The following is a 27,359-nucleotide window of genomic DNA, read 5'->3' as shown; positions in this document are numbered from 1 at the left end:
TCCATCACCCCTGCAGGGCAAAGGCACACTGAGCTTGCCGCAGAGTCTGGGAGTGATTCAGGGGTTTGCCCACATCACAGCCCTGTTTGCAGTCCAGGGTGGCAGAAGCTCTCAGGAGCAGCAAGTGCCCTGTATTAGGGGGCAGGTATCAACTGGATGAGTGGAGCAAGAGCCCCAGTACCAGGCACCAACCTGAAATGAGCTGCAACCTGGGGGGAGCTCAGCACTTCCTCACCAGCACCAACAGGCAGGAGATCAAACCGGGTAAACCAATCAAGCAAAACCTGATGCTTGATGTCACCTGCCACCAGCACAGGAAATGGGATTCAAATACTATCCATAACTCTGGGTGCCATTCTGCAAAAGCTTTTCATCCTTGCAGAACTCATCCTCACCCCACAGTCCCACAGACCTAACTGCTGAGCCCCACACCTGAGCATGGTTCTCAGAGCCGCCCTCCAAACCACTGTGCAAACTGCACCTCCTACTCCAAGCAAAGCTAAGGGAGCCCCACGGGACCAGTCGCTTCCACCTTAACTGGTTTAGCACGAGGTTGTTTTGTTTTTTTGGCTTTCACAATGGAGCCAGTCAAGGCTCAAACCCATAACTCTGACTTTTGAGTTCCTTGGCTCAGGTCCACCCGAACGACTTGGCTCCGATCCTTCCGGAGGCTGAGATCTGAAAAGGATGTGCGCGCAGGCATGTGCGTCGGTGCTGGTGTGTACGCACGTGTGGACACTGCCAAAGCCCTGGGATAAAATTCCCAAGGACACAAAGAGCTGATGCACTGCAGCACACCTGGCCGAGCCTGCCCACAGAGACCTTCAGCCGGTGCAAGAGGAGATGAAAGGAAGTTTGCTATTTGATCAAAACTAATCAGGGGTATTTAATTACACAGGAACGCCTTTCATCAAACAGCCAGTGCAAACAAAGTAGGGATCAAGCCTGCAAAAAGCGATGGCAAGGAGGCAGTGAGCAGCTGGTGAAGCCATTGTATGGTGGGATTGATCATGCAGGCAAGGCTGGGACATGGAGGAGCCTCCTGGCAGCTCCAGCCAAACAAAGCACTGCCAGTGAGACAGGAGATGTGGGAACCATGGGACTCAAGGAGCACAGCAAGGAGGCTCCAAGGTGAAACCAGCCCCAAGGCGACAGAGAGCACACCCGGCGCAGCTGTGTGTCCCCAGGTATGCCTGCTCCTACGCATCATTGCTGATGCCAGGATGCCCAGCTGTAGCTGGGGGGGTCACCAATTCCCAACCCCTCCAGCTGTGAGATGCCCAGCAGAGAGAGCAGGGGGCAGGTCACCCTGCGCATGGGTCATCACGCCCAGTGATGTCCTTGCTCCAAAAGGGTCAGCACACATGGCTCCAGCTGCTCCTAGCTGTAACCTACTAACCCTAAGGCAGGGCAGGCTGCCACACAGCCAGCTGTCCGGAGAGGCTCCCCTGCAATCCCCAGGAGCACTTTTAGAGAAGCAAAGCAGATCTTCAGTTAATTCACCCCAGAGCCCTGGAGCACTAGGATGGACTAAACCCCCAGCACCATTGATGCCCATGAAAAAAGAGCAGCAGAGGTCCCTAACAGGCAGGTAGGCTGAGCCCAGAAACCACACTGAAGAGACAGAAGCTATTCAGGTGGATATCTCCCAGCCCTGCAGGTCCAAAACCCATTCAGCTTTGGAGGTTCAAAGTCATGGCTGTAATTCATGAAGAAGATAAGATGCCTTTGCAAGCACAGGCAGCTAGTCACACTAGCCTGCCCCAGCCAGCCTCCCAGCACAGCCTGGTCCAGGTCCCACCTCCTTCTGAAGGCGTTCCTGACAACATCCTCCAGTGACTCCCTTGGGTCAGCTCTTAACATTGGATGGGAAATTCACGCCCATCCCCTTTAGCACCCACGACCTTAGGTCCAAATGAGACAAGAGTGGGTGCAGAAGCACTTCTGGCCATCGGTCTAGCATGCACCCTATGCCTTCGCTTGAAACCCAAGCTGACATTGCAAGCCCAAGCGTTGCAAGATAACTCCCACAAAACCAGTTCTTGCCTTTTCACTGGCAAGAGAAAGCAGCAGAAGGTTGCAGTGTGTGTCTCCATCATTCAGTAATTCATCACAAGGTAATACTTCTGCCCTAGCACACGCCGAGAGAGAATAAAAGAGATGAGAAACCTTGAATGGGATGAGCGGGGAGCTGCTAGGTGAATTTCTAATGAGGAAAATGTCTATAAGCGCTAATAAAAAGACCTGAAAGAGAATGCATTAGTAATGACAGGGTTTGGAAGAGCATTTATGTTACATGTCAGGCTTCAACTACGAATTTAGAGGCAATCCAATGCTACTAAAACCCCTAAACAGCCAGTAATGAAAAGATGACTTAAATTTTCCAAAGTGACAAGTGATTTGGAAAGCCACAGTTAGCAGGTTTTCAGGAGAAAGCTGTTCTGCTCTTTTGGGAGAAAGGGGAGAGGCGTTTCAGAAAGAAAAAGATATTCAAGAAGCCCCTAAACCTCCCTAAAAATCCAGCCCTCAGCTTTTGATTCTGTGAAGTTTCTTCTTCCTCATCATCGTCCCCCCGAAATAACCCCAACCACGGGCTGCAGATAGCCACCCAAAAGAACAAACATTAAAGGCAGGCACAGATTTGCTGCTGCTGGATCTGCACAAACAGGCAAGAAACCCGGAACCACACCAAGCTCTTGATGTGTTTTAACCCCGTTTCACCCCAAAAACTCTGTATTCTGGTGTAGGGTGAACCCTGTGTGTGCCACCTTGCACATACCAACCCTGGGCTTTTTGGTTTTCCTTCTGTCTGCTTTTTCAAGGCTTAGAAGCTCATGTTTTGCTTTCAAGCATGAATCCCACTATGATTTCAAGATGACTGCTTCAGGAAGGGAGGTGGAGGGGAGTCCTACCGGGCTGTTTTTCATGGCTGACCGAGCAGGAGTCTCCTGCCGTAGAGATGAAGGCCCCCTCGGAGGGTATCTCTCCAGGTAGACAGCAGGTAATTGATCCCGCTCACGTGAACAGCATCTTGTCATTTTTCAAACACTCTGAGGACAGGAGGTTAATATCTTTGGTGCCAGGAGGCTGGGGAAGACACTAAACCGCTCCCACGGCAGGGAGGGAAGCGTGGGTCTCATCTACACACATCCAGCCAGTAGAACACTGATACAGGACATGGGCTGCATGAGCATCCTCTGTGTTTGCTGCTGTATTTCAGCAAAATCTGAAGAAAAACCCCAAACTAAGGAGTCTTTCCAACCCCCCTGCCTGGTGTGGAATCATTCAAGCAGTCCCACTGCAATGCATCCTGGAGGAACCTGCAGATGCATGGCAAAGCCCAAATATTCACACCTCAAGACACAACAAGGGCAAATCATAGAATCATAGACTGGTCTGAGTTGGAAGGGACCCCAAGGATCATAGACTTCCGACCCCCCTGCCACAAGGCAGAGCCACCAACCTCCAGGCCTGGATAAATCTCACCCCATCCCTATGAAAACAGGAGCACCAAACACCATCTCACCCTCCACCTCCTCGATGGGAGCGTGGCAGAGCCCTTCCCTCCAAGGAAGCAGGTATTTCAAACAGAAGGGACAACGGTCCCATGAAAGGTAGGTCAAGGCTTTGGCACAAACCACTTGAAGGAGCCTCAGCCCGGGTGGCAGATGCAGCATACAAAATTAACCAGGCTTGCTGGAAGCTGCTCTCACAGGTGAACCAAAGGGACCCGAGCAGACGAGTAACAGAGCAGGGAGAGGCAGCTAAATAGGACTTAAAAGCTTTTGAAGCTGCAAACACCGGAATGAACTGGGGCATGAAATTAATTTTAACTGTAGTGAATAGGAGACAGGCCATAAAACTCCAGGAAAAGAAGAGACCAGCAGTGTTTTAGTAAGAGCAGAAATTCTCCCCTGAACTCCCCAGTCAGCTCTATTAGCATAAGTGACTCATCCCAACTGAAAAGCAAAGCAAGCAAGCAGGAAGAATTAAACTAGTGTTGCAAGGCGGAGAGTATCGCTGTGGAGAAATCGAGGAATCCTGGCTTTGGGATATTCAAATGCCTTCCCACTGATGCTTGCAAACATTCAACTGAGGGGGGGTGGGTAAAAATCCACCCTAGGAAATGTTTAACAAGAAGAAAAAAATAAAGGATTTGTGAATAGGAACAGCTCAGCCATCATCCTGTGCCCAGGTAGGAGGATCCAAACCGGCTTCACGTGGGAGCAGCTTCTATTCAGGACAGCCAAGCCAGCGTGCAGAGAGGTTTTGTGGCCAGAATCCCAACCAGGTGATTTTCCAGCCACCTGTGGAAAGGGTTTTTCATCCCAGCTGCATCTGTGGAACTGCTCCCAAGAATCCACATCCAATTACACCCTGGCAAAGCAGAATCTATAATTATCTATACATCATCTACAGTTGTCCCTCCGGTGCTCTGTGGCCGATGCTTCCCAGCCCACTGAGGATTTACTCTGTCTCCTGCTGGACCAGCCAGCTCCACACTCCCCAGCTGAAGCTGCTCTTCCACACCAGAAAGGCACAAATATATTAAATACAAGGAAAGAACAAAAATGTCTTGGAATGCAGCCTGTGGAGAAGTTGGAGGAAGGATTTGAGGATCCAGGTGTGATTTGGTCATAACAGAGAAGGTGAATTGCTCTTCCCCTTGGTCAGAGGGCCTCAGATTATCTGCTTGGAAGGATCAGTGAAATCTTCCCATTGGATGTGCTTCCCAAGCATCCAAACATCCTTTAATCTGCAGCAGGGCCACAGGAGATGTGAGAATAGGACAACCAACGTCTCTGCACGTCTACCAACAAGTAGCAAAGTGCAGTTCAGACCCCAGGACCTTTGAGACAGGCCCACGGTGAAAAGCAGTGAACATCTGGAGCTCGGATCGCTCAAAGACCTTTTGCTGACCTAGATCTGTAAATGCACTCGGCTGGCATCAATAACCAGCAGCTAATTGCGAGGTTGCTGGAAGCAGGAGACGGAGGCTTTTCATTAAAACGTGTGGTTTCCTTCCCATTCTTTTTTCCAGCATTAATCACAGTGAACATTAACCCCAAGCCTGCCTGCTCCAACCTCTCCTTGGTCTATCACCGCCACTGCCTGGATTGGGATAACCCTATGGATGCGTGGAGCAGAAGGGATGGAGAGGAACGCCTGCACCCACGGCATGGGGACCTGGTTTGATGGCATTTCACGTCTCGTTACCGCAGTCGTTTCCCTCTCATTTGTACCCATCTTCCAGGCAGCAGCCAAGGACAGGAAATCATTTAAATCACAGGAAAATGGGATGGCAAACCCACAGATACTGGCAGGGGAACGGAGAGTGGGTGAAGTATCTGGATCTACTTTAACTCCTCCTTTCAAGGACAAAACTAGCGATTCAGCTCGACATCAGCCCTTGGGGTGCCCAGCTCGTGGAGCCCTTTGAGAGATGAGCAGTGCTGGGGATCCCTGACAGACAGCGACCGCCACATGCTGCCGGTGCCAGCGTCACTGTGAGCATCGCGGGGGGCACCTCCTTGGGCCGCCACTTGGTGCAGCACAAGGTGGTTTAGCAGCCACAACCCCCTGAACCGATGGCAAAACAGACACCCAAAGCCAGGGGGCTGCAAACCTGCGGGGAGCACAGACCCTCTGCCAGGCAGCGCTGCCTCTCCCAACAGTACAATCATCACCTACTTTGTGAGTCCTGCGTTGGATCAGTGAACTGGAGGGGGTGGCACTGGTTTTGTTTGCTTTTTTTACCTTTTTGCAGCTAGAAAAGCACACTTGAGAGGTGGGTGGGCTGGAGGGAAGTATGCCCACCAAAGACAGCGACCAGAGCACTGAAATGCCAGGAGACCCAGGTCACAGCCCCCAGGGGTCAGTCCTTGCCCAAAACTTGTGCCAACACAGACCAGGAGCAAAGGCACAAGGCACAAAGGAAACACCTGGAAGCAAAAAGCTATTAGGATTCCTGTGCTGCTGGAAAAACACTGAGTTCCCAGTGACTTCACACCTGCTTGCTCTCCCTACCTACCTCTGGGAGACAATGCTCCATGTCCCAGGGGTGCATGGCACAGCAGCACCTCGGGCTGATGCACAGCACCCATGCCAACACTGAGTATCCAGACATGACCCTTGTGTTTAGGGTACCAGCACCCAGGGCTGGCAGCGTGCCTGTGCCCTGTGGGAACTGAAGGGCTCGGGGTGACGCTGGGGTTTGAATGTTTTACAGCAAGTGCCTTGTCTGGATGACACAGGAAGCTTTGGGTGGAGCAGGAACCCAGCTGGGCTGGGCAGAGAGCACAGGGTCACATCACCAAACCCTCCTCCTCCTCCCAGCAGCCTTGGGGACAGCCAGCATCTACACACTGCCAGCACCAACCGCGCTTCCCTGCGATGGAACCAGACAGCAGAGCTACGTCAGCTCTTCCCCTATAACCCCCCCAGCATCAATTAACACACAGCTGAAAAGCAAAAGACTATTAACTTTTGTTAAATGATTATTAAAGATTATTATGACCCTATGACCAAGCTCCTACCAAAACAGGCAGCCCAGAGCAATCATTGGTTCACTCACGGCAGAGAAAAGTTTCAGATCTGGTTTGACTTTTAAATTTCCAACAATAGTGACAATTATCACTATTCTCATTATCTCTTATATTGCTTCTATGCTCAGGAAGTCGCTGTGGTTATTAAATGCAGGTTGATGATTAAATCGTGTATCGAGGTGATAAATGAAATTAGGTGATTGCTAAGTCTCGGGAAGTATCTTTGAAATAACCAGTTGTTATTAAGACATTCAAGAGGTGCTTCAGGAAAATCTAATTGTAATTGTGACTTTTCATTTTACCTCATCTCTCCCACATGCAAACACACACAGACACACACACACACACACACACAGAGGCAGCTGATTTCTTACTTCGGTGTGCACCCAACACAGAAGAAAGCACCCAAGATGAGTGCTTGCTGGGGAAATGCCAAGAGACCAGGCAGGATCCACGTCCACCCCCCCAGGAGCAAAATCAAACAGCACTTTCAGCATCTCTCTGAAGCTCCTGCTTCCAACCACCCGACTCCTGGAGCTGCTTTGTGCTTCAGGCACCCTGAGCAGCGAAACCCCAGCTCTAAAGAGATGCTCGATTCATCAGCAGCTTTCATTGGGCTCCGGGAGCGAGCTCGCATCCCTCCCGCTCCAGCCTGATGCCCAACCTGACATTTAAAAGAGCCTTTTATTGCCACATACTTACATTTTAATGTTTTCATGGTACTGCCTGGTGTCTGAAGGCTGGTTGTATAATGGCTGAAATAAAGAAGAAAAATGAAAGCATAAGTGGTACAGCCTGACATTTAGAAACTTCAACCCATCCGAAGCGCAGCCGCCTGGGTGCAGGTTCCCATATTCCCCACCCCTGCAGCCCTCAGCCCGCCCTCAGCCCCACTCCCCGGGCGTACGGGAGGGTGCTGGCTCCCGGCAGCACCGTTTGAGTCACGGTGCATCCCGGCTCAGCCCGTGGGAGGGCAGGCAGCGCTCAGCGAGCTGGCTCCCAACAAGCAATTTGCGACGTAATCCACACAAACAGGGGCCCGGCAGCCAACGTGTGGTTGTTATTCAGCGCCTGAAAAACGCACTGCGCCTGGGAACATATGACACGGGGGAGGCGAGGGGGAAAGGGGGGCTTGGGGAGCGGGAAGAGACAGGCTGTGCGCTGCAAATTGTTATGTCTACGCGGCGAAAGCCTGCCTGAGCTCCCACAGGAAGCCAGGTAAGTACAGGCAGGACAAAGGTTTGTCACTGAGGTGTCCAGAAAGGCCAAGGGGAGGTGGGTTCTTCCCGCCAGCCCCGAGCAAGTCGCTGCAACCCTTCGGCACCCGTGTGTAGAGTGATGCTCCTGTCTGTGCCTCAGGAGGGGCTCTGGGAAGACAAGTGTTTTGCCCCAGAACTGCCCTTTGGAGACCAAGACCAGATGTCAGCATCCATCATAAGGTGTCCCGCCCCTCACACCCTCAGTGGGGACATCCTTCCATGGGGAGTCAGGAGAGCTTGATCCATCCCTGGTCACCTTCAGGCCATCGCTCCGCCACTACTTCTCCCTTCCCATCTGCAGGGTGGTGTGCCCTCAGGGAACCCACCATCATACAGAGTCCCACCTCTGGAAGGGAGAGGTGCCACAGAGACCACGCTCAGTCCCACCCAGCTCCAGGAGCTGCCACCAGCTGTGTCCATGTCAGAAGGCTGACAGGGTGCTTGGGATCAAGCCCTTCAACACTCTTCTAGTTACAGAGAAGCTGGTGAGAAGGTTCCCAGGAGTGTACCAAGCAAAAGCTTGCCATGGTCCAATCATCGTTAGCAACTGGGTGCTTAATGAGCGCAGCTCCTTTCCAACTGCATCATCTCTCAGGTTTTCAAGCAGCTCCTCCACAGGCTTCCACTGAATGGGCTGTGAGTAATGAACATTTGTGGCCAGACTCCAGCAGAAAGATGTGTGATGGGCAGGTGCTGGTTGAAGACAGCATTCTGGCCATGGCTACATAAGAACCAGCTCACTGTTCTATTGTGGTTGTATGGCTGAGGCTATGCTCTGGGTCCACTCAATTTCATCTCAGATTAAACACAGGAAAAGAGCAGAACATCTGCTGAACATCTGCTGAATCAGAAGAGCAGCCCTGGCTGGGACAGGACCTGCAGGTCCCTTTCTCCTCCAGTTTGGAGAAGGTGTTATCCTCACCTCCTCCACAGCATCTCCCCATCCCTTGGAACAGCAGCTCGCTGCCAGCCAAGCCTGCCTGCGCTGTCCAGACACTACTGCACCTCTCCCACAGCCTCATCCACCTGCACAGAATGGAGACCAGAGGCATCTCTCCCTACTCTCTGTAGCCCATCACTGCATCCCTGTAGCCCACCATAGCTGCATCTTGGCACCAGTGGGTCATCAGCTTCTTTTTCTGGATGTGGCCCTCTTGGCTGGGGAAGCACAAGGGATCCCACATGGAAGAAGCCGGCAGAGGAGCCCAGGCAGACAGATGTGGTGAGATGACCTGCTGCCTCCCAGGAGGGCTGTGGGCAGAGTTTGGGCATCTGCCACCCTACGAGGGGACAGAGGGCTGCAAGTCTGCCAGGAGACATCTGCAAGGAGCCACCAGGTCACCCTGTGCTGGCAGTGCCAGGGCAGAGGAGAGGGGACAAGCAGGACACTTGTTCTTAGTGGTGTCCCTTCCCTGGGGGGTGTTTCTATCACGAAGCCTCTCAGATCTGCTGGTCCAACTCCAAGCTCAGAGCTGGCTGTGCACTTCACGCTTGGAAAGCTCAGAGGAACACAGACATCTGTCTCATCACGTAGCTCCAGAGAGGCAGGTCTGCACCACGGAGAGAAGAAATCGAGCTGTGGCTCTGGAGCATCACGTCCACCGTCACTCTGGAAGGTCTCGACCAGCAACTGCCTCTTGGAAGGGGACTGCAGGAACTGGAAATACTGGTAAATAAAAGTGTCTCTCATCCCTCTGTGCACATAAAAATCAAAGCACAGGTGCTGGCACGTGGTGAGTTACACAGACCTTCCTCCTGTGAGAACGTAGTGGAGAAATCATTTTGGTTTGCAGCTGGGTTAGAAGATGCTCCTGCACGTGTGGACATCAGATGCCCTGATGCCGCTCAGCTCACCAAAATCTGCTGATTCCTTTCCACTACTACTTATCTATGACATAAACAGCCACTTAAACTCTTAGTTAGCAAACCCAAGTGATAACAGGCTAGCGCTAGAGCACATCACTTCCAAAGAAACACCCAAACCTTCAGAAGAAAAACTCTGTGACCCAAACCAAACATCAGCATGACACCAGCATCTCTGAGAGATTTCCATCTGCACAACAGCCTCAGCACTGCACCTCAGCCCAGAACACACGTTCTCCCTACCCCACAGCGAACACATCCTCGAAGAATAAACAGTAAAAGGAAACTTGTACTCTCCACAGGGCAGGGACTGAGAACGAGCATCTTCCCCCAGCACCATCTGCAACCCACACAGGATGACAACTTTGTCAATGAGTAAGCAGAAAGAGAGCAGACAGGTCAGATGGGCAAGGTGACATGTTCCAAACATCCAGAGGATCCCTCCAGGGCAACGGACAGGTAATGCATTTCTCTGGGGGATGACATTGAAGAAAAATGTGTAATTGCAATGCAAAGCTTTCACTGGAAAAGCCTTGGATTTATTGAAAGCTCTTCAAAAATAAACCAGAATGAAAGGTCTTGATTGCTTCCTGGCCTCTGCAGGACAACACATCTCAATGGCATTTCTCCATGTACAGAACATTGGGTCATTTTTGTGGGGATGAGGTGAACAGAGTCCTGGTTTGCTGAGTTACAAACTTTTCCTGACCTGGAGGGAAGCACCAGTCTCCCAGGACCTAAACTCATCCCTGCTTCCCCCCTGGGCAGTGGTGATTTCCTCCATGGGTACAGGGAGCTGAGCCCTGACAAGCGCAGGGCAGGGGCTGAGCACACCAACATGTTCTGCATCAGCTGGGGCTGATGGTGGAGCTGGCCAAGAGGTGTGGGGTCACCCAAAACCCCAGCACACAGAATCTACCAGCAAGGAGTGATGGACAATGGGATTTGGGGACACTTTAAAACCACAGGGCACAAATCCAAGGAGAGGATCAGACATGAATGTGGCCTCTGAGACCCGAAGTGCCAGGCCAGCCTCATAAGGCAAAAGCAGTGGGATGCCAAGATCCGGCAGCAAACACTTGTGCTTCCTTGAGACGTACAACCCTGGGGATGCTGGTTTCAAGAGACCAAAGCCTGAAAGCTCTGAGGGAGCAGTTTAAAAGACTGATGTCAGGAATTAAAGAGTTTCCTACCAGAGCTGGGTCTTTCCCCAGGAGCCTCCAACTTGATGGGAAACCCACGACACAGACCTAAAACTTCTGGGGAAATCCCGACTTGTGACATGCTGGATCATTCTCAACAACCCTCCTTCCAGCCAACGCTACGGGCAGGCTCCATAAACCCAGGGATGTGCTCAGGCCACCATGTTTCTCTCTCCACTCAAACACAGACCCCTTGGAGCAATCAACCTGCTGCCAGCAGACAGAAGGCAGAGCCCCATCAGGGACGCAACCCCTGGCTCCATCCTGCCAGCAGCACCCAAAAACCCCTCGTGCCGCCTCGCAGCCGCTGTTTGCCAACGCTGAGGTAACCTCCAGCCTCTCTCAACTGCGAGCAACCGATTTCCACCGTGACCTCTCCCCTCACACCATCAGCCCCTGGCAAGCCACCCTGCTGCCGAGCTGCTGCGGATCCACCACCATCACCACACAAACACAATAACCACAGCAACCAGAGGCAAGACATCCAAGCAGAGGTGAGAGCAAGGCAAGACCCCGTGTTTTGGTGACAGCCACCACAGCTCCTCAAGGATATTCTGCTCAGGATTAGCACCGGGCTTGGCTCAACTTCCCAGCAAGAGACTCCTGGATCGTGGCGACGCCAGAGCTGTGCACATCGCGTGTGAGCAGGCGTGCAACAGCGGGCTGAGCACGCAAAGCTACTCTCCTTCCTGGAGCTGCTTCCTTTCCAGCTCAGAAGAAGATCTGACTATTCATCTCGTCTCTCAGCGGCCGTTGGCAGGTCCCCGGTGCTGGTTTGCCCGATGCGGCGTGGGGGCTGGGCCATAGGAAGTGTCTCTCTCTCTCTGGGCAGACAGATGAGACAGTCTGCAAGTCGCACGCAGAGCCCGACTGGGGTTTTGTAGGGTTTTCTTGGCAGAGGTTTCCCCTGCCCAAGGAGGAGGAGGAAGGCGGGGGAAGGTTTGCACTGCGTTCTGCTGCAGCTCCCCTGTGCGGTGTCAGCACCCAGGGGCAAAGCATCAACAGACTGAAAAAGGAAAAGAAAAAGGACCAAAAAAAAAAAGCCAAGCAGGGGGAGGAAGGAAAAGGAAGCACAACATCTCTAAGAGGAGGAAGCACCCGACCCCGGGCGCTGCCAATCTTTGAGCAGAAAGAGAGCAAAGGTGACCCTGGTGACTCAAAGGAAAAATAACGAGCGCTACCCTCCCCAAACGAGGAAGCGGGCTCCGACACGTAGCAGTGAGCACTCATCCCCTTGTGACCTCTCCCTTGCACACTCAGGGAGGAGAACGGTTAGGATCACCTCCACAGGGCAAATCCTGCTGGCAGCTGCTGAGGACCGTGAGCTGCCCACTCCCACCCAGCAGGATTGGCTCCCTCCAGCACACCCCACAGCTGGTGCAAAGCAGGAGATGCTCCATCAGACCACATCCAGCCCCTTCCAATCCTTCGGCAGCATCTCTGCAGACGTAGCCTTTCCCTGCACCCCTCTCCGGGACTCAGGACCTCAGGGGGGGCTTGCAGCCACCCCTCCAGCCATCAGTGCTGTACAGCTGGATGTCTCAGGGTGAGGGGCAGCCTCACACTAACAGTTCATTATAAGTTGCTTTTCTCAGCTTCCCTGTGCATGAGGGAGAAAGCAACAGGATCCGTGCAAGTCCCGATACCCGCAGATCACTGCAGCTGTGACCAGGCTGTGCTAACAGAGCACCCTTCAGCACCCTCCTGGGCTGGCAGGTTGGACAGAGGGCAGCCACCCTAGCACCCACCTCCCCACTGCGGTGGCTGCCACCAGCAGATGAAGCCATCAGCACCGCAAGCGTAGGCAGGCGGTACCAGAGCCCCTCCTGCCACCCGCTGCAGCGCCGGAGGAAGGAGCCCAAGGGTTAAGCCCTCCGTGGAGGGCTGTGTGTGTGTGTGTGTCTGTCTGTGTCTCAGCGCTCATCTCAGCCACTTTGCTTCCTGCCTTGGTGCTGTGCCAGCGAGAGGTCTGGGCCAGCAGCACACTTCAGCTCAGACACACACACACAGGGCGCTGCGCTCACAGCCCAGGGACCGCTCCAAACCTGGCCCAGCTCCCGCTCCCCACTGCAAGAGGAACACTCACCAGCTCCACCTGGGGCCCCAGTCCTTCCAGGATCCGGTGGGCAGCCTCTGCCTTCTTCTGCAGGGAGGAAAGGGAGAAGAAAAGTTATTTCTGCCATCAGTTACAGCTGCAGCCCTCTGCTCCAGCTCCCCCACCGTGCTAAAACCCCTTCCCAAATCTCCGCGAGAGCCGCCCCAAATCCCACCCTTGCCTGAAAGTGGGACGAAAGGTTCAGCTCAGCCTCCAGACCTGCAGAAAAGCCCCACGGGTGAAGGGCTCCAGCACTTGAGTTATCACGCCTCTAAGATGCCCAAGCTCTTCTCAGGCAGCGACCCAAATCCCCGACCCCTTCGGGTACCAGGCTGGGGGGGGATCGCACCCTTCGCCTCCGCACGGCCGCCGTGCAAGGAGGAGGGCAGGCGAGCCGGCACGCGTGCGGAGATGCCCTTTCTAGGATTCATCGCTTCATGAGCATGTGATCGTTCGACTCGAGCTGCCCTTGGCTCCTCGTCTTGCTCTCGCTTCCCTCCCCTCCCTGCTGCAGAGGAGCCCTTCTCTGCCCCCTCCCGCCCCCAGCCAAGCTATCTAGTGCTTATTAAGTGAAGAAAAAAAAAACACACCACCACCACCACCACCCAGGAACACGTGTCAGGGGCTGTGTGGTGGTTACTAATTAAACAGGCCTGAAAAAAAAAACCCTAAGACATGGGCTGGCTGCAGCAGGAGTCTAAATAAAAGATGACATTTTCAGTAAACAGCACTTCCTTGCAAAGCCAGGCTTTTCAGTGGGGGTTACTGACAGTCCGATAAATCCAGATCGCTGCACGCTGCTGACGAGCCACGGGGCTGAGCCAATAAAGCCAAATACCTGGCAGCCAGAGGGGAGAGGAGATGGATTTTGGGAGGCATTTGTTCAATAAAATAGGTAGTTTTAGGTATTTGGCGGTAGGGGGTAGGGAGAGACACTCCACAGCTGCCTAAAACGGGGGTGAAGGAGCGGTGGGTAGAGTTGAGCTTCCTTGGGATTTCAGGGAAGGAAGGGAGGCGGGCAGGGAGGAGGGGAAAAGCCTTTCTGAAGCATATTCAGTGTTAACCCGATAAGTGCTAGAGCCCCGCTCGAGCTGCAGGATGGGAGCTGAGCCCCGGCGCTGGGGAGGGCTCAGCTTTTGGCTCTGGGCTCCCCAGCAAAGCCCAGTGGAAGGGGCAGGAGAGGGATTTTTCAGCTCTGGGGGTCTGGCTGACACTGCTCTCTAGCACCGGGCACCCCTCACCTTCATGCTGGCTCAGGCAGGATGAGTCCTCTCATCTCGGTAGAGGGGCTGTCTCACCAAAGCTGGCACATCACCCCGCCAGCATACCCCACCCCTCCGCCCATCCACCCCCTCAGTGGGTTTCCAAAAGCTTCACCTACCCCCCCTGCCACCGGCCGGTGCTCAGAAGTGCCGACGCAGCTGGTAGGTGTGCGAGTTCCTCGCCGGGTCTTTGCACACCCACACACTGTCTGATCCGCCAGCGTGCGCTGCTGCGGAGCTGGCCCGGGAGCCGCTGTGTGAGTCACCCTGCCCACAGCCAAGCTCGGGGCCCCGGCAAAACAGCCCCGTCCCAGCTGCAGCACCCACTCGAGGAGCCCCGCCACGGCACAGTGACCAGGACACACTCCCAGCCACTCTATTTCCAACACAAAGCTCTTGTAGAATCGAGTTCAAGAGCGCCACGAGAGATGATGTCCCCACGAAGCGTGCCTGCTCTGGCACCGTTCCCATAAGTACACACGATGCACAGAGCAGCCCTGCTATTAACACATCCCTGCCTGGCACCTGCAGCGCTCCCACACAGCCCTCGGGGTTCAAGGGTGTCAGGGTCAGGGGAAAGGACACACACAGAGCGGCGAGCACGGCCGTGGCAGAGCCCAAGTCGCAGCTGGAACCGGTCCCAACGAACTGCTCTATCCCTCTGCTCCAGTCCCTGCTCCATCCTCGGAGAAGCCCAGGTTGGGGGATGCCCCCTCATCCCTCGGGATGCAGAGACGGGACAGCCACCCAGCGGCACGCTCCCGCATTGCCAGCGTGGCGTTTGGTGCGCAGCGAGCTTCTGTCCGGTGCCAGACTGGCAGCGAGACGCTTGCCAGGACCACAGGGAAAGCACAGCCAGCCTGGCAATGGGGACGGGTCTTTGGGGAGCAGGTGCATCCCAGAGCAAAGCCTGGAAGTGCTGGGAAGCTGCTGTGACAGAAGCACCTACCCTGGCTTGGGGCTCAGGCTCCAGGGAAAGGAGCCCCTTTGGGCTCCAGGGAAAGGAGCCCCGTGTTCACACACAGCAAGTACATCTCCTGTGCTCAATAAACTCCCAACTATTCCCCCTTGCCAATGCGAGGAGGCTCTGACATGTAAGGGAAGAAGGGACCGTCCTCACCCAGCCCACAGGTGAAATGAAGCAATCCCCAGCCCCAGGAACTGCCTTCAAAGCTTCAGAGCAACAGGGCATGACAAGCAGCCCAGGATACGAGACACACGTATCCACCCTCCTAAAATAGGGTGCTACAAACCACGTGCCTCTCCCACGCAAGATCCACTCCCGTAACAGGGACTGCCCACTGGCTAGACCCTGCTAACATCCCTGCCATCCCTGAGGATGCTCCAGAGGATGAGGAGGAAATCAAACCCCAGCAAATACAGCCTGGGCAAGAAACCCCAAGGGCTGCATAGCCCGGCCTGGCTCCCACCAAAACAGCAGGCATCTCCCCCGCTGTGCCTGACCCCACTAGCCCAGCCTGCCCAGGAACCTCAGAAATATTCATCACACAATGGAGAACTCTCAGGCAGGGCTTCCTAGTGAGGTTTCTGTGAGCTATAAAACCTGCTGACTTCAGAGAATATCAGCGTAGCTGTATTTGGAAGCCTTGAACAACTAAAACTGGGGGTAAAATTTTTCAGGGGGCTTGTTAAAAAAGACACCTCATCTGCTGCCAAGAGGGAGATTTGGCCAACCACCCTCTGTCCACCTCCACATGCCAGCGAGCAGGCAGCACCAACATACCCCAATGCTTTCTGCTACAAAACTCAGGACAAAAATCAGCACCTTGATTAGTTGCAGGCAGGGTAACTGTGGGTGGAAGATTGTGGTCTTCACCAGAGGCTGGTTCTCTTGGGTACCAGCACTGGTCAAAGATGCCCTGGCAGCAGAAGATGCTGCAATGAGGGTCTGATGATGCCGGAGGCCCGTGTGTACAATGTGATTAACTTCCAGAAACAGCCGAGTACGTTCAGCTGCTGCATTTGCCATGTTTAGACAACTTAATGAGACAACCCAGAGGCAAATCACCATCGGCAGAACATGTGGCGAATCAAGAAGAATGACATAATTTGTCTTGCATTAACAGACTGTAATGTACACGTCTCCAGAACGGAAGATCAGGAGGGGAAGCGATTCCAAGCACGTCATATCTTTGTACGTACACAAAGAAATGCCTCTATCTTGAAAGCTGCCCAATTAACACTTGACACCCACTGTAATTGCCAATGCTCCTTGCTGCATTTATCAGATCACAGCAGAACTGTAATGAGCTGTCTCAAAGACCACGCAGAGCGAGGTGAGCGCTGGCGTTGGGAAGGACGTACGAGGCCCAGCAGGTTCCTACTGCAGCAGGGCTCATCCCTAAGGACAGACAGACATGGGGAGACACAGTCCCACTCGGGGACTCAGCTAGACAGAAGCCTGCCTGGGAAACTGAGGCAAACCTCAGTGAGGTACTGGGGCAGCATCAGAACCTTTGCTGACAACCACCGAGAGCCATGTCAAATCCTGCAGAGGCACCTCAGACTGATTTCATTAGCACACAGGGGATTGACCCTGCAGAAGGAAAACGGAGGGACCACCCTACACCTGCTGAATAACTCCACCAGTGTTTGTGACCCCCGTCACCAAACAGGGATGTATCAAGAAGCAGATCCAGCCATCGCTTCTGGGGAGATGTGCGAAGATCCCCACCGGTTTACAGCCCCCTCCACAGCAAACAGTTGATGTTCCCCTCTCCCAATTCAGTACAGCCCTGACATGCTGCCACAGCACTGGGAGCAGCAGCATTGGCAAAGGGACTCAGCTCCAAGGCTTAATTTTGCTTCCATTTTACCATCAGAGCACTTCACTCCAGTAAATCTGTGCTTCCAAAGGTAGAGGCGCTCCTCTGGAGCGTGTTTCAGATGGAGAGGTGAAGCCCATCACGTACTACCCCTCCACTTACATTTTTGGAGGGTTTGAGGTGTCTCAAGAAGCACGTCTGAACCACAAACGTGGATCTGTGTTGTTGTGGGTCCCCCACAACCCTCCCTCCCCATCTCCCCACCACTGGGAAGACCAATCTTACCCCACTTCACGCTCCTCCAAAAGGCCTGGAGCTAAAGATACCTTCACCAGCGACAGAAACCTCCCTGCACGCTACGAAAAGTCTTCATTCCCACCTGAATACCATTTGGCTTCCAAAGCAAACTCCAGCTCCTTGGTTTTCCTTTGTAGAAACTTAAAATAGGTGTGGGAGGGGGGAAAAGAGGGGCAGGAGAGCAACTTCCCGGCCATGTGAGCTCCCGCGGGGATGACGAGCTGACCCCACCAGGCAGCGGAGTATCCGAAACCAGAAGAGGGAGAGGCTGGGATTTTGCGTGGGCTCTTCTTAAAAGCAAAGTTTAAAAATGGAAGAGAAGGAAACACAAGAGTTATTTTGAGGAAAAAAAAAGGATCTGAAATTAGGAGGCGGCATTTTCTTGGACCGACTCCAGCCACGGCTCCATGCAGCACAAAGCTGCTGCAGCTGAACCGTGCTCCCGGGGTTATTTATAGCAGCCCGTAGGCAGCAGTGCTGGGGAATGGAATTTCTATTTGGGATGGAAGCAAAGCCCTTTGAGAGGCAGCAGAGCTGTGCACAGGGCAGCGCTGGGAAAAATTCCTGTCCCTGGCCCAGCAGCATAACATCCCAGGAAAAGGCAGAGCCCACAGGAGGTGTTGGGTTTAAAGCAGAATTCAGAGGAAGTGTGGCTGAAGTCAGCCAAAATCATGGGAACCCTCAGGTAAAGGCACCTTTCTACACCCAGCAGGAAGCAAACAGGCTGGGGGGATGTGTGGTGCTACCTCTGCACCAAGATATACTGGGACCAAATCCCAGCCCGGCACCCAATCCCAGCCCGGCAGTGCTGGTTTCATGGGGAAAGGTTTTCATTCCTATGACCACAGGTACTTATTTTTTCCCCCCCTTTAAACCTCAGTGTCCTCTCTCCAGGAGCCAAACCACCCCAGCCACTTGCTGCCCTCCTTGCAAAGCAGGTGGGATGAGCTCCAGCACCATGGGAAGGGAAGCAATGCTCTTCCCTCCCCACATCCTGCAGCCAGCAGGGATGCCCACCACCGGTGCTCCCAACCCAGCCACAGGAGCCTAAGGATGTTTGACCTCTCCCAGGTTCTCCCTGAACCCAAAACATCTCTGAGCATCGGGGGAGGTCGCTCAGCCTCAGCGGCACACGCCAGGCTCCTCATCACCCAGGGGCTGATGCTCTCAGGGGTGCCCATGGGATGCGGGCATCCTTGCTTCCCACACTTGGCTGGACCCACATCCTCAGCGGTGACAGAGCCCCATCCTCAAGGCTCAGCAGCACATGTACACAGACAACTGACCACAAACAGTCAGGAAACAGGTCACGCTGGAGCTGTGTATTCACAATACCAATCCCCACCCAGCGTGTGCGGAGCATGACAAGGCGACTCATTTCAGTTACTCTCCCAGCTCTGGCTAGTCGCTGCCAGCCAGTTTCTGTGGTCGACCACTCGTACCCCGGCTGTGGCCGAGGGGTGAATCCCCTGACGCAGCCGGGTTTCGGCTCACACACAGACCTACCATCACGCTCCGTGAGGTCACAGCATCGTTCCAAGGCATGTTAAACCTGAAAGCACGATGCTAACGAGGCTTTGCCATTGCTGAGCAGTCCCATTGTAGAGAAGGTCACTAGAAATCCAAGTCTCAGCACTGCAGCAGTCACCAGAAACCCTGATCACTCAATCCAAGGAGCTGGAGCTGTATTGCAGTGCCTATGCTTCACCCTCCAGCAAATTTGGCTTCTCTGCACCTCTTACCCTTATTTCCAGGACCCGAGAATGTGGGACATAGCATCAACTGGGTTGGCTTTGTTGTGGACAGAGCTTCTAAGACAATGCACCTACTGAGAACCCCAGATCCTGAACCAGCCTGAAAATAAACATCAGGACCACCAAAAAACCCATCAACAACAAGAAAACTTCCCTTAAAATCCAAGAGAAAAAAAGAAAATAAACTATTGCCAGTGATTCCAGGTTAGATGTTTCAATTTTGGGAGATCTTGCTATCATGGAGAAGTGATAATAGCATCTGAACTCTGACCGTTCCGCTTTCCCTCCGGTCTAGCCGAAAGCCCATCGTGCCACCCCCAAGCCAAGATGAGGCCACCCCAGAATAAAAGCCATCACAAACAAAAGCAGATAAGCACAGCCCCAAATACAAAATGCCTCCACCATGACCTACCACATAAACTAGAGGCGAAAAACCCCCAGCCCTGCAGATTTAAGGCTGGAAAGCAGTTCCAGTGATAAGGTTTGATGACTGCGCCAGCCCGGTGCTGACAAGGCAGCCCCGATTCTTCCCTTTCTAATGTAAATCAGGAGCAGGCAGAAAATCAGAGTTATAGAGACATCAAATCCCCGTGGGATCTGAGTCACCCTCGGTGCCTTTGAGCAGTTAAAGGCTAGATTATACTTTGCAATGCTAAAAGCGCTCATTTATTTATTCTCTTATTTACGGATGGGGCATTAATGCTTTATGAAGGTATTTGAGGAGGGTAAACGGATAGCTGGGAACACGCTCCACACAGACACAACAGCAGCAGGGGGTGGAAAAAGTTCAAAACAATCCTTTGAATTCCAATTTTACAGCATACCGCCGAATTTCTAGATAGATAGCTGTGCCCTTTTGAAGGAACAAGCACCGAGACAGAAAACGAATTAAAATTTAATCTTATTGATTTCCACCGACTCAATCCCAAGAGCGAGCCAGGCGCCGCTGCCGGCTTCCACTGCCTGCACTGCATCAAAGCCAGTTTTTCGGAGGGCTGACAGCAGAGCAGGGATGGGTTTGTGAGGCTGCAAACCCTCAGCACCCGCAGCGTGCAGGGGGGAATGAGGGGGGGAACTCATCCCAGCCCTCATCACGCTGCGGTGGGTCGCAGCGGGCGGCATCGTCCCCTCTGCGGCATGGAGCTGGAGGGCTAAGTCACGCCGTGTCCTGACGCGACCTCTCCCTCTCTGATAAATGAGCTCGGTGTTTCAGAGGAAAGCTGACGTGTGCTTGTTCGCAGGGACGCATCTGACACAAAGGATGGAGGCTGCTTTTTATCTGCTGGTCTCGGGAGCAGGAAGCCTGCCCGGCCCTGATGCACAGCAGGGTTGCTGAGAGCCTCCAGCCACCCAGATCTGCCTCGTAGGGAGCTGGTGAAGGGTATGCACAGGCTCCGCATCACCGTGATGGCTGGAGAGAAGGCACAAGCACACTTGCGTACACCAGTATCTGATGGGGACTTTGGGCATGCAGGGGACTTGGAGGAGAATTCATCCAGACAAGGCCCACGCCGGTGGGCTGCTGGCATGGCCAGGACTGCCACGGTGCAGCATCCTCCAGGATGTGCTGACAAGGAGAGCTCAGCCAGCCTGGCACACCAGGAGAGCAACGCGGAGCAGCACTCACACTGCCACCCACCCCATGCTTAGAAACACACACTGGGCTGGGTTGGAAGGGACCCCGAGGATCACAGAGCTCCAACCCCCCTGCCACAGGCAGGGCCACCAACCTCCAGGCCTGGAGCTACACAAGGCTGCCCAGGGCTCCATCCAACCTGGCCTTGAACACCCCCAGGGATGGGGCACCCACCACCTCTCCGGGCAGCCTGTTCCAGCACCTCCCCACGCTTAGCAAGGGACCTGGAAATTTCCATTTAAAGCACAAGACCACATTTGATCCCAGGAACATTCAATCAGTTTCAGTGGAAGACACATGGGAGGAATCCCACAAACAGCCATGGGGATTAAAGCCACAGCCAAATATACATACAGGGGATCTGCCCTGGTTCTGGGGATACGAGGTGAAGGCAGCTAAATTCCCTTGATACAGTTATAATGTGTAACAAATAGGTAGCTGAATTCTTTTGATAGAATAACAATAATAATAATAATAACAATAATGGAATCCAGAGGGGCAAATTAAAGCCTGCAAGGAGGCTGTGCCACACAGCTACCTCCTTAGATGAGCAGGGATGAGCTGCTCCCACCCAGGGGAGACAAGAAAGGTTTGATTTATGAGACACCCCAATGCCTGTGTCACCACCAGCCTCCAGTGGCAACCGAGACACCCATCACAACCCCAATTCACCCAGTAACTCTGCACCACAGCCAGCACCTGGAGATGGAGTGATGGGCATAGGGAGACTAAGCCCTCACCCAAAACCAGCCCTCTGAGCTCCCCACTGCCCTTTCTGAACCATCTGGGATATTTTAGCACCCATCAACTCTTTCCAAACATTGATCGGTCTCTTCAAGGATGAAAAACACTGCTGCAAAGAGGACTCAGGTGCTTCTGGAGATGTGACCCTCCATTTGCACTCCATTTAGTCTGCAGATAGCACCCAAAACGTTCCTTTCCATTCTCCTGCTCCCTTTCAGAAGCAGTAGGGTTTGCACTTGTGATTGAAATCCTGTCTTGGAAACACACAGGGGGCGTTTTTCTGTGTCAGACTACAAAACATTTCCCAAAAGGTACTTTGTCAGGTGCAACTTCACAGCTCAGCTTTGGACATGAGAGAAGGTGGCTCCGGTCAGCACCCACCCAGGGCAGGGTGGATTTCAGTCACCAGGCACCTGGATTTCAGTGGCCACAAATATCAACTGCCTCCCTATAAAATCAAGTCTCTGAAAACCTTCCCAAATGCCTCCACAGAGCAGGATTTCACTGCAGTCATGAGCAGCTTCTCCCCATTCTCCCCCAGCAGAATTTTCTCCCTGAAAATCAATTACTTGCCCAGCAGAGTGTAGCAAGAAGGGATTACGGGTCACGTTTTCCACAATTATTCCTCTCCAAAGCCAAGGAACTTTTCGAATGGCACATGTTAAATAGGTCACAAGAGGGAAAAGCAGCATGATGGGTGTTTAGCATCAGTGAGCCTCAATCCTGAGAAAACCAGACACAGCCCAGTGCCGACCTGCACCCCAACCCCTCACCCATACCCAGTGTGGCAGGGAGAAAAGTGTATGTCGACTTCCCTAATGAACCATACGCTAAAATTAGAAACCATTCACTCCTGCAAAGCCCCAGCTATCACCAAAAGGAAAGTAGGTCAGAGAATGGCTGGCTAACTTGATTTTCCAGCCTTTCTAGCTGCTCTGTCCTCACGTAACCTCTTCTCTCCCATGGACTGGGTTTTTTTTGGAGCCTCCTTTGTTTGAGGTCTAACTGCACGCACTGTGTGACTCTGGCACAGCCTGGCAGGAGTGGTGGGAACGGGCACAGTGGCACCTCACTGGTTGGTGAAACACAGACCTGGGGTTCACAACCAAGTTAAAGCAGAGCCAGGCAACAGCCTGGCCATGAAGCGCAATGCTTCCCACCTGCTCTGGGATCTGCACAAGCACTGGCTTCCTGCCCCTTCCACAATACTGATCTTTAAAGACAGCTTTGGGTCCTGCCAGCTCTTCTCAGGTGCTTTGCTCTCTCACCTCTTCCTGAAGCCTGGAGATCCTCTTTACATTTGCATTTCTTACCGCACTGTCTCCCTCGAGCAACCACAAGCTGAGCGATGCGAGTAAATCCGGCTTCTCCTCCCTTTGTGTGCAGGCTGGAGCCCTGGCTCAGCCCTTACAGCTGCTCTCCCTGCAAGCAGACCCTGAGGCATCCGACCTCACTGCTTTGCTGCTGCACAGAAGAGGCAGAAAGGCTTAAAATGTGGCTCAGTGTCCTCCTCTGCTCTTTGCTCCCACCAATTCACCTTCCAGTAAGCGTTAAGCTGCAGTCAAGCCGCAGCTCAATGCGCCTGGGGCTCTCCCCATGTCTGGGGATGCCCAGAGGGTCTGACGCCACCACAACCACCTGAAGCAACCTGACATTTGACCACCCATATTCCCAGCTCATCCTTTCCTCTTCCAGCTTTCCTCCTCCTGGGCGTGAGGGAAGAGCAATCATCACTAAAAGGCATCCCAAACGCATCCAACAGAGGTGAGGGGCTGAAAGTTGAGCCTGGGGATGCCCTTTAGAAGGACAATCCCATCCTGAATGCCATCTTTAGTTACTAGAGCCACAAGGGCAATGCTGTCAGCAAGGCTCAGCACACCCTTCCCCCCACGGCCCAGCATCTCCATGTGACAGTATTTAAATGGTCCTCTCGTCACCCTGCCAGCAAGGCTCTGTCGACACTCTGTAGCCTATGAATAGCTCATGTCTTCTTCAGAGGAGGAACTTGCCTCCAGCCTGCTATGGTTTCTATCAAGCAAAAGGGAAGGGGTGTTGGGTTTGAGTCTCCTACCCACAGACAGGCTTGCTTGCACGCTACTCCCCAGGGAACTTTACAAGAACAGGAGCAGCAGCAGCATTCACCCATCCCAAGGATCACACAGAGATGAACATGGAGGAGGACTTGATGTTCTACAGACATCGGATGTCAGACGTGACCTTCGCTTGCTGAGCACCCACCTGGAACGAGTGCACCCTATTGTGAAGGGTAACAGCAAAACACTCCCAGTTACAGCTGGTCTCTGAGAATCCACGTAGCTCACGGAGAAGTTGGGCACAGTGACAAAGAGATGCCACCAGCTCGTGACAGTGTCACAGGTATTATGCCTGTGCAAGTCCTAGGAGAAACACAACTCCATGCTTGCTCTCCACACCCTGTGCCAGCACCCATGGAACAGGGCAGCAAGGGCAGGGGCCTGGCAGGACCCAAGCCAGGTCCTGCTATGATGCAGACTTTTGGGGACACAAGGACTGAAGCCCTTCACTGCGCCATCCCTCGTAACATGGTCCAGGTAACAGGAGAGGGCCCAGGGAGGGCAGCATGCAAGGGAATAAGAATAAAAGTACCTGAGAAATCCTTTTTTAAACTTAACCCTCACACAGGAGGCACCAGGCATGAAGCTCAAGCTCCCTGGAGAGTGCCACTGGGAGAACAGCTGTAAAGCTCCTACCAGCCCATGCTTGCTAACAGTGCAAACACACTGACCTCAGCCTTCACCCGCTGGCAGAGTGATGGGTTTCCTACTGCTCAGGGAGAGGAGCAGATGAAAATAAAAGGAAAACCAGGAAAATTGCAGTGCTTGGGAGTGGGGGGTATGGGAGGGTATGGGGTTTTTTTAATCTTTTTAGGAGACAGGCACCTGGATTTCTGCAGCTCCCAGGGAAATCGCAGGCCTCGCAATTCTAAATAATTAGTGACTGGTGGTTTGCCTTTTATGCAAAAATCATCCTTTTTATCCAACACCTAAATGAAAATGAATGTGCTTGATTATCTAGCAAAGGGCTCAATTTCCTAGCATCGCTCCAAAGCGCACAGCAGAGTCCCTGGCTCCTCAGGCTGTTATTCCAGGCTACAGCTGAGCAACAGGCGAGCGGTCAAGGCAGAGCTGCAGAGCCAGGGCTGCCAGCCTGACCTTTGCTAATGCTATTTACAGTGTCAAATAGCCACAGATCCAGCCATGGCTGCATCCACATCCTTTCTGCTCCAGCTCGGAGGGGCTCAAAGCAGCTTAGGAGAGCTGGCCTGCTGGTGTTAGAGCCTCAAAGACATCCCCCACCATCCGTGCAGCCCATCCCGACAGCACAAAGCCTGTCCTTTGGGGCAGGTTTCAACCAGGTTCACTCCTAGGGGAGAGGATGGAACAAGCTGCTTAACAGACAGGGCTCTGAAACATCTCCTGAACACTTCAAATCCAAGGCTGATGGCAGAACCACCCCCCACCACCACCAGACAGGTTCTTCAGAAGACATTTGTGCTCAATTCACAGACAGAGCGAGCTCCCCACAGCTCAACCCTCTCTTGTCACCATCCACCTCGCACAGCCTCCACCCCAGGGGCTCTCACCCAGGGAAATCCCCCACCTACCCCTTACCAACCTCCCCGTCCCTGGCCAGCCAGGGCGACGCAGCACGTTTGTACTTCCATCATTTCCAGACTCACCCTGTTCTCGTCGTAGATGATCTGCACCAAGCTGCGATGTTTGGACTCGATAGGAGGGGGGGAGATTGGTTTTTCAGGCTCTGGTGGTTTGGCTGCTTCTTCCTCCAACTGTTGCTGTGGAAGAAGAGGGGGAGGAGGATGGTGAGTCACAGCGAGAAACGCAGCCGTCCCCGTCCACACGAGACTCGTCACGGTGCCACGACTGAAGCAGAAACCACCATGGCAGGAGGCTTCCTGTGAGACATGGGCAGGCTCAGGCCATGGAGGGATGAGGAGAGGGAGGGGAGCAGCATGACATCCCCTGCCATGCAAGCACAGAGCTGTCCTGCCCCAGACACCCAGCCCTGTGCTGGTGGGTCCATGCTTTTTAGGCATGTAGGATGAAGACCTGCCTTGAACGAGCCTCCTGGAGAGGGCTTGAGGCTAGAAATAATGGTTTTACTGGAAACCCTTAATGGGAACTGCAGCTCCAGCCCAGCTCCCTGCTGCTACCTGCCTCTGGAGCTGTGGCCACACTGCAGGGAGCAGTGGAGGAGCGAGGGGTGAGCAGCAAGGCTCCACCTTCAGCTTTATCTTGCGATGCTGTGGTTGGAGGAGATGCCAGGGATGACTGCTCTCAACGAAACGACTCCTGCACCAGCTGCCCCTGTGCTGTGCAGCCAGTATGGCAGAGCAGCCACTGCACAAGCTGACATCTCTGGGCAGAGTCAGCTGGGTGGGACACATGGCAGCCCACTCGGTCATGGCAGGAGATGCAGAGAGCTCAAGAGGGCAAGCAAGAGCCACAGGACTGTCTGCAGAGGACAGCACGGTGCTCAGACAGGGACCACTTCCCAGAGCCCGAGTGCTCGGAAATGGGATCACACCACACAGCCCAGCCAGCCCAGCAGGCACAGGAGAGCTGCTGAGGGCACCAGCACAGCACCAGCTGCCTTTCAGCCCTCAGCTGCCACACTCAACTGGGAGGGTGGCTTCAGGACTCGTTCCTCCCTTCGCATGGGATGAACTGTCCTGAGCAGAAACCACCAAGGGAGTCCAGGCTTCAACTAGAGAAAGCCCAGTAGGGATGGGCAGCCGTCACCCAGGTGTCCTGCCTTCAGAGACAACAGTGCCAAGAAGCTCGCTTTGTTTGCTCCTCTGCCTTCTTACTGTCTTTACTGCATTGCAGCTCCACCTTTCATGGTATCTAGGCCTTGAGGTGCAACAACTGCGTCCAAAAACACGCTGCACTGTCCCCTCCAGCAACATGTGTCCACCTGTGCTGGGACACAAGCAACCCTGGGCCTGTGCCTCATGCCAAGCTTTGCTCCCACTCACCACCAAAACATCCAGGAGCCCAGCAGTGGCTTCAAGAGCGTGGCCACCATGTCCCCACCACACATGCAAACCCCTCCCAGCCCCGAAGCTGGCTCCAGTTCCAGCTACACCCTCAAGAGATGGAAATAAAGAGAAGGGAGCACGTCCACACGTGCACCTTCAGAGGTCCTGTACCTTTAATGTGTTCCTACCCACCTGCAAACCACCCAGGCCATGGCCAATATTAATTATAAAGCAGTGGGTTTAAAAGAGCACTTTTGGCCATCACCATGGTGGACATCACCACGGTCAGCAGGTACGACCTGCACCTCTGGCTCTTCCAACCAGACAGTGCAAGGCAGGAGGAGACATCTGAGCCTTTCCAGCAAGTTTGAGGAACTGCTCAGCCAAAAGAGGAAACAAGAGATTCCTCCAGGCTCCTCCTGGGGCCACGGGCTCCCTGCAAGGAGGGAGAGGAGAGCGCTGGCCATGCACAGCAGCTGTGGGGCAGCACAGGCACGGGAGAAGGAGCTGTTGTCAAAAAACACTTATGATTGTTTCACTGCTTGGCTCTGTATCTCCACATCTTTGTGGGGTTGTTTTTCCTGCAGCTAAAGCATTCCCTGTTGAAACAAGGGGGGGGGAAAAAAAAAATCGAGCAAGTCTTGGACTAGGAAGAAATGTACATGGGACTGACAGCAACCAGCTTGCACCACTGTCCTCCCGGAGACAGCACTGTCTGGTGGTCTGAGAAGAAGGTGGGCACCTATTCCACCCTCACATCACCTGTGGTCCCACACTAGTGTGGTAGGATGCAGCCCAAGAAAACATTTAAACACCCAGGCAGGTCTCCTGGCTTGGCTGAGAAAACTCACACCCCTTAAATTAAATGTGTTTCAACG

The 27,359-nt window shown here is 53.6% G+C and overlaps 1 protein-coding gene across 1 annotated transcript in view; it reads right to left on the bottom strand.

Moving 5' to 3' along the window:
• The window catches only part of NCOR2 (nuclear receptor corepressor 2), a 245,299-nt gene that overhangs the window by 93,259 nt on the left and 124,681 nt on the right, over positions 1 to 27,359 (bottom strand). The window contains exons 6-8 of the mRNA XM_084272224.1: positions 25,162 to 25,275; positions 12,956 to 13,012; positions 7,248 to 7,300 (exon numbers count right to left, since the gene is read on the bottom strand). Of these exons, the coding sequence (XP_084128350.1) occupies positions 7,248 to 7,300; positions 12,956 to 13,012; positions 25,162 to 25,275 (224 nt within the window). The remainder of the gene's footprint in view (positions 1 to 7,247; positions 7,301 to 12,955; positions 13,013 to 25,161; positions 25,276 to 27,359) is intronic.

The sequence above is a fragment of the Gallinula chloropus genome (genome assembly GCF_964237585.1).
Source record: "Gallinula chloropus genome assembly, chromosome: 17".
Lineage (NCBI taxonomy): Eukaryota > Metazoa > Chordata > Aves > Gruiformes > Rallidae > Gallinula > Gallinula chloropus.
The sequence above is the reverse complement of the archived record's forward strand: the minus strand, read 5'-3'. Positions and strand labels throughout refer to the sequence as shown.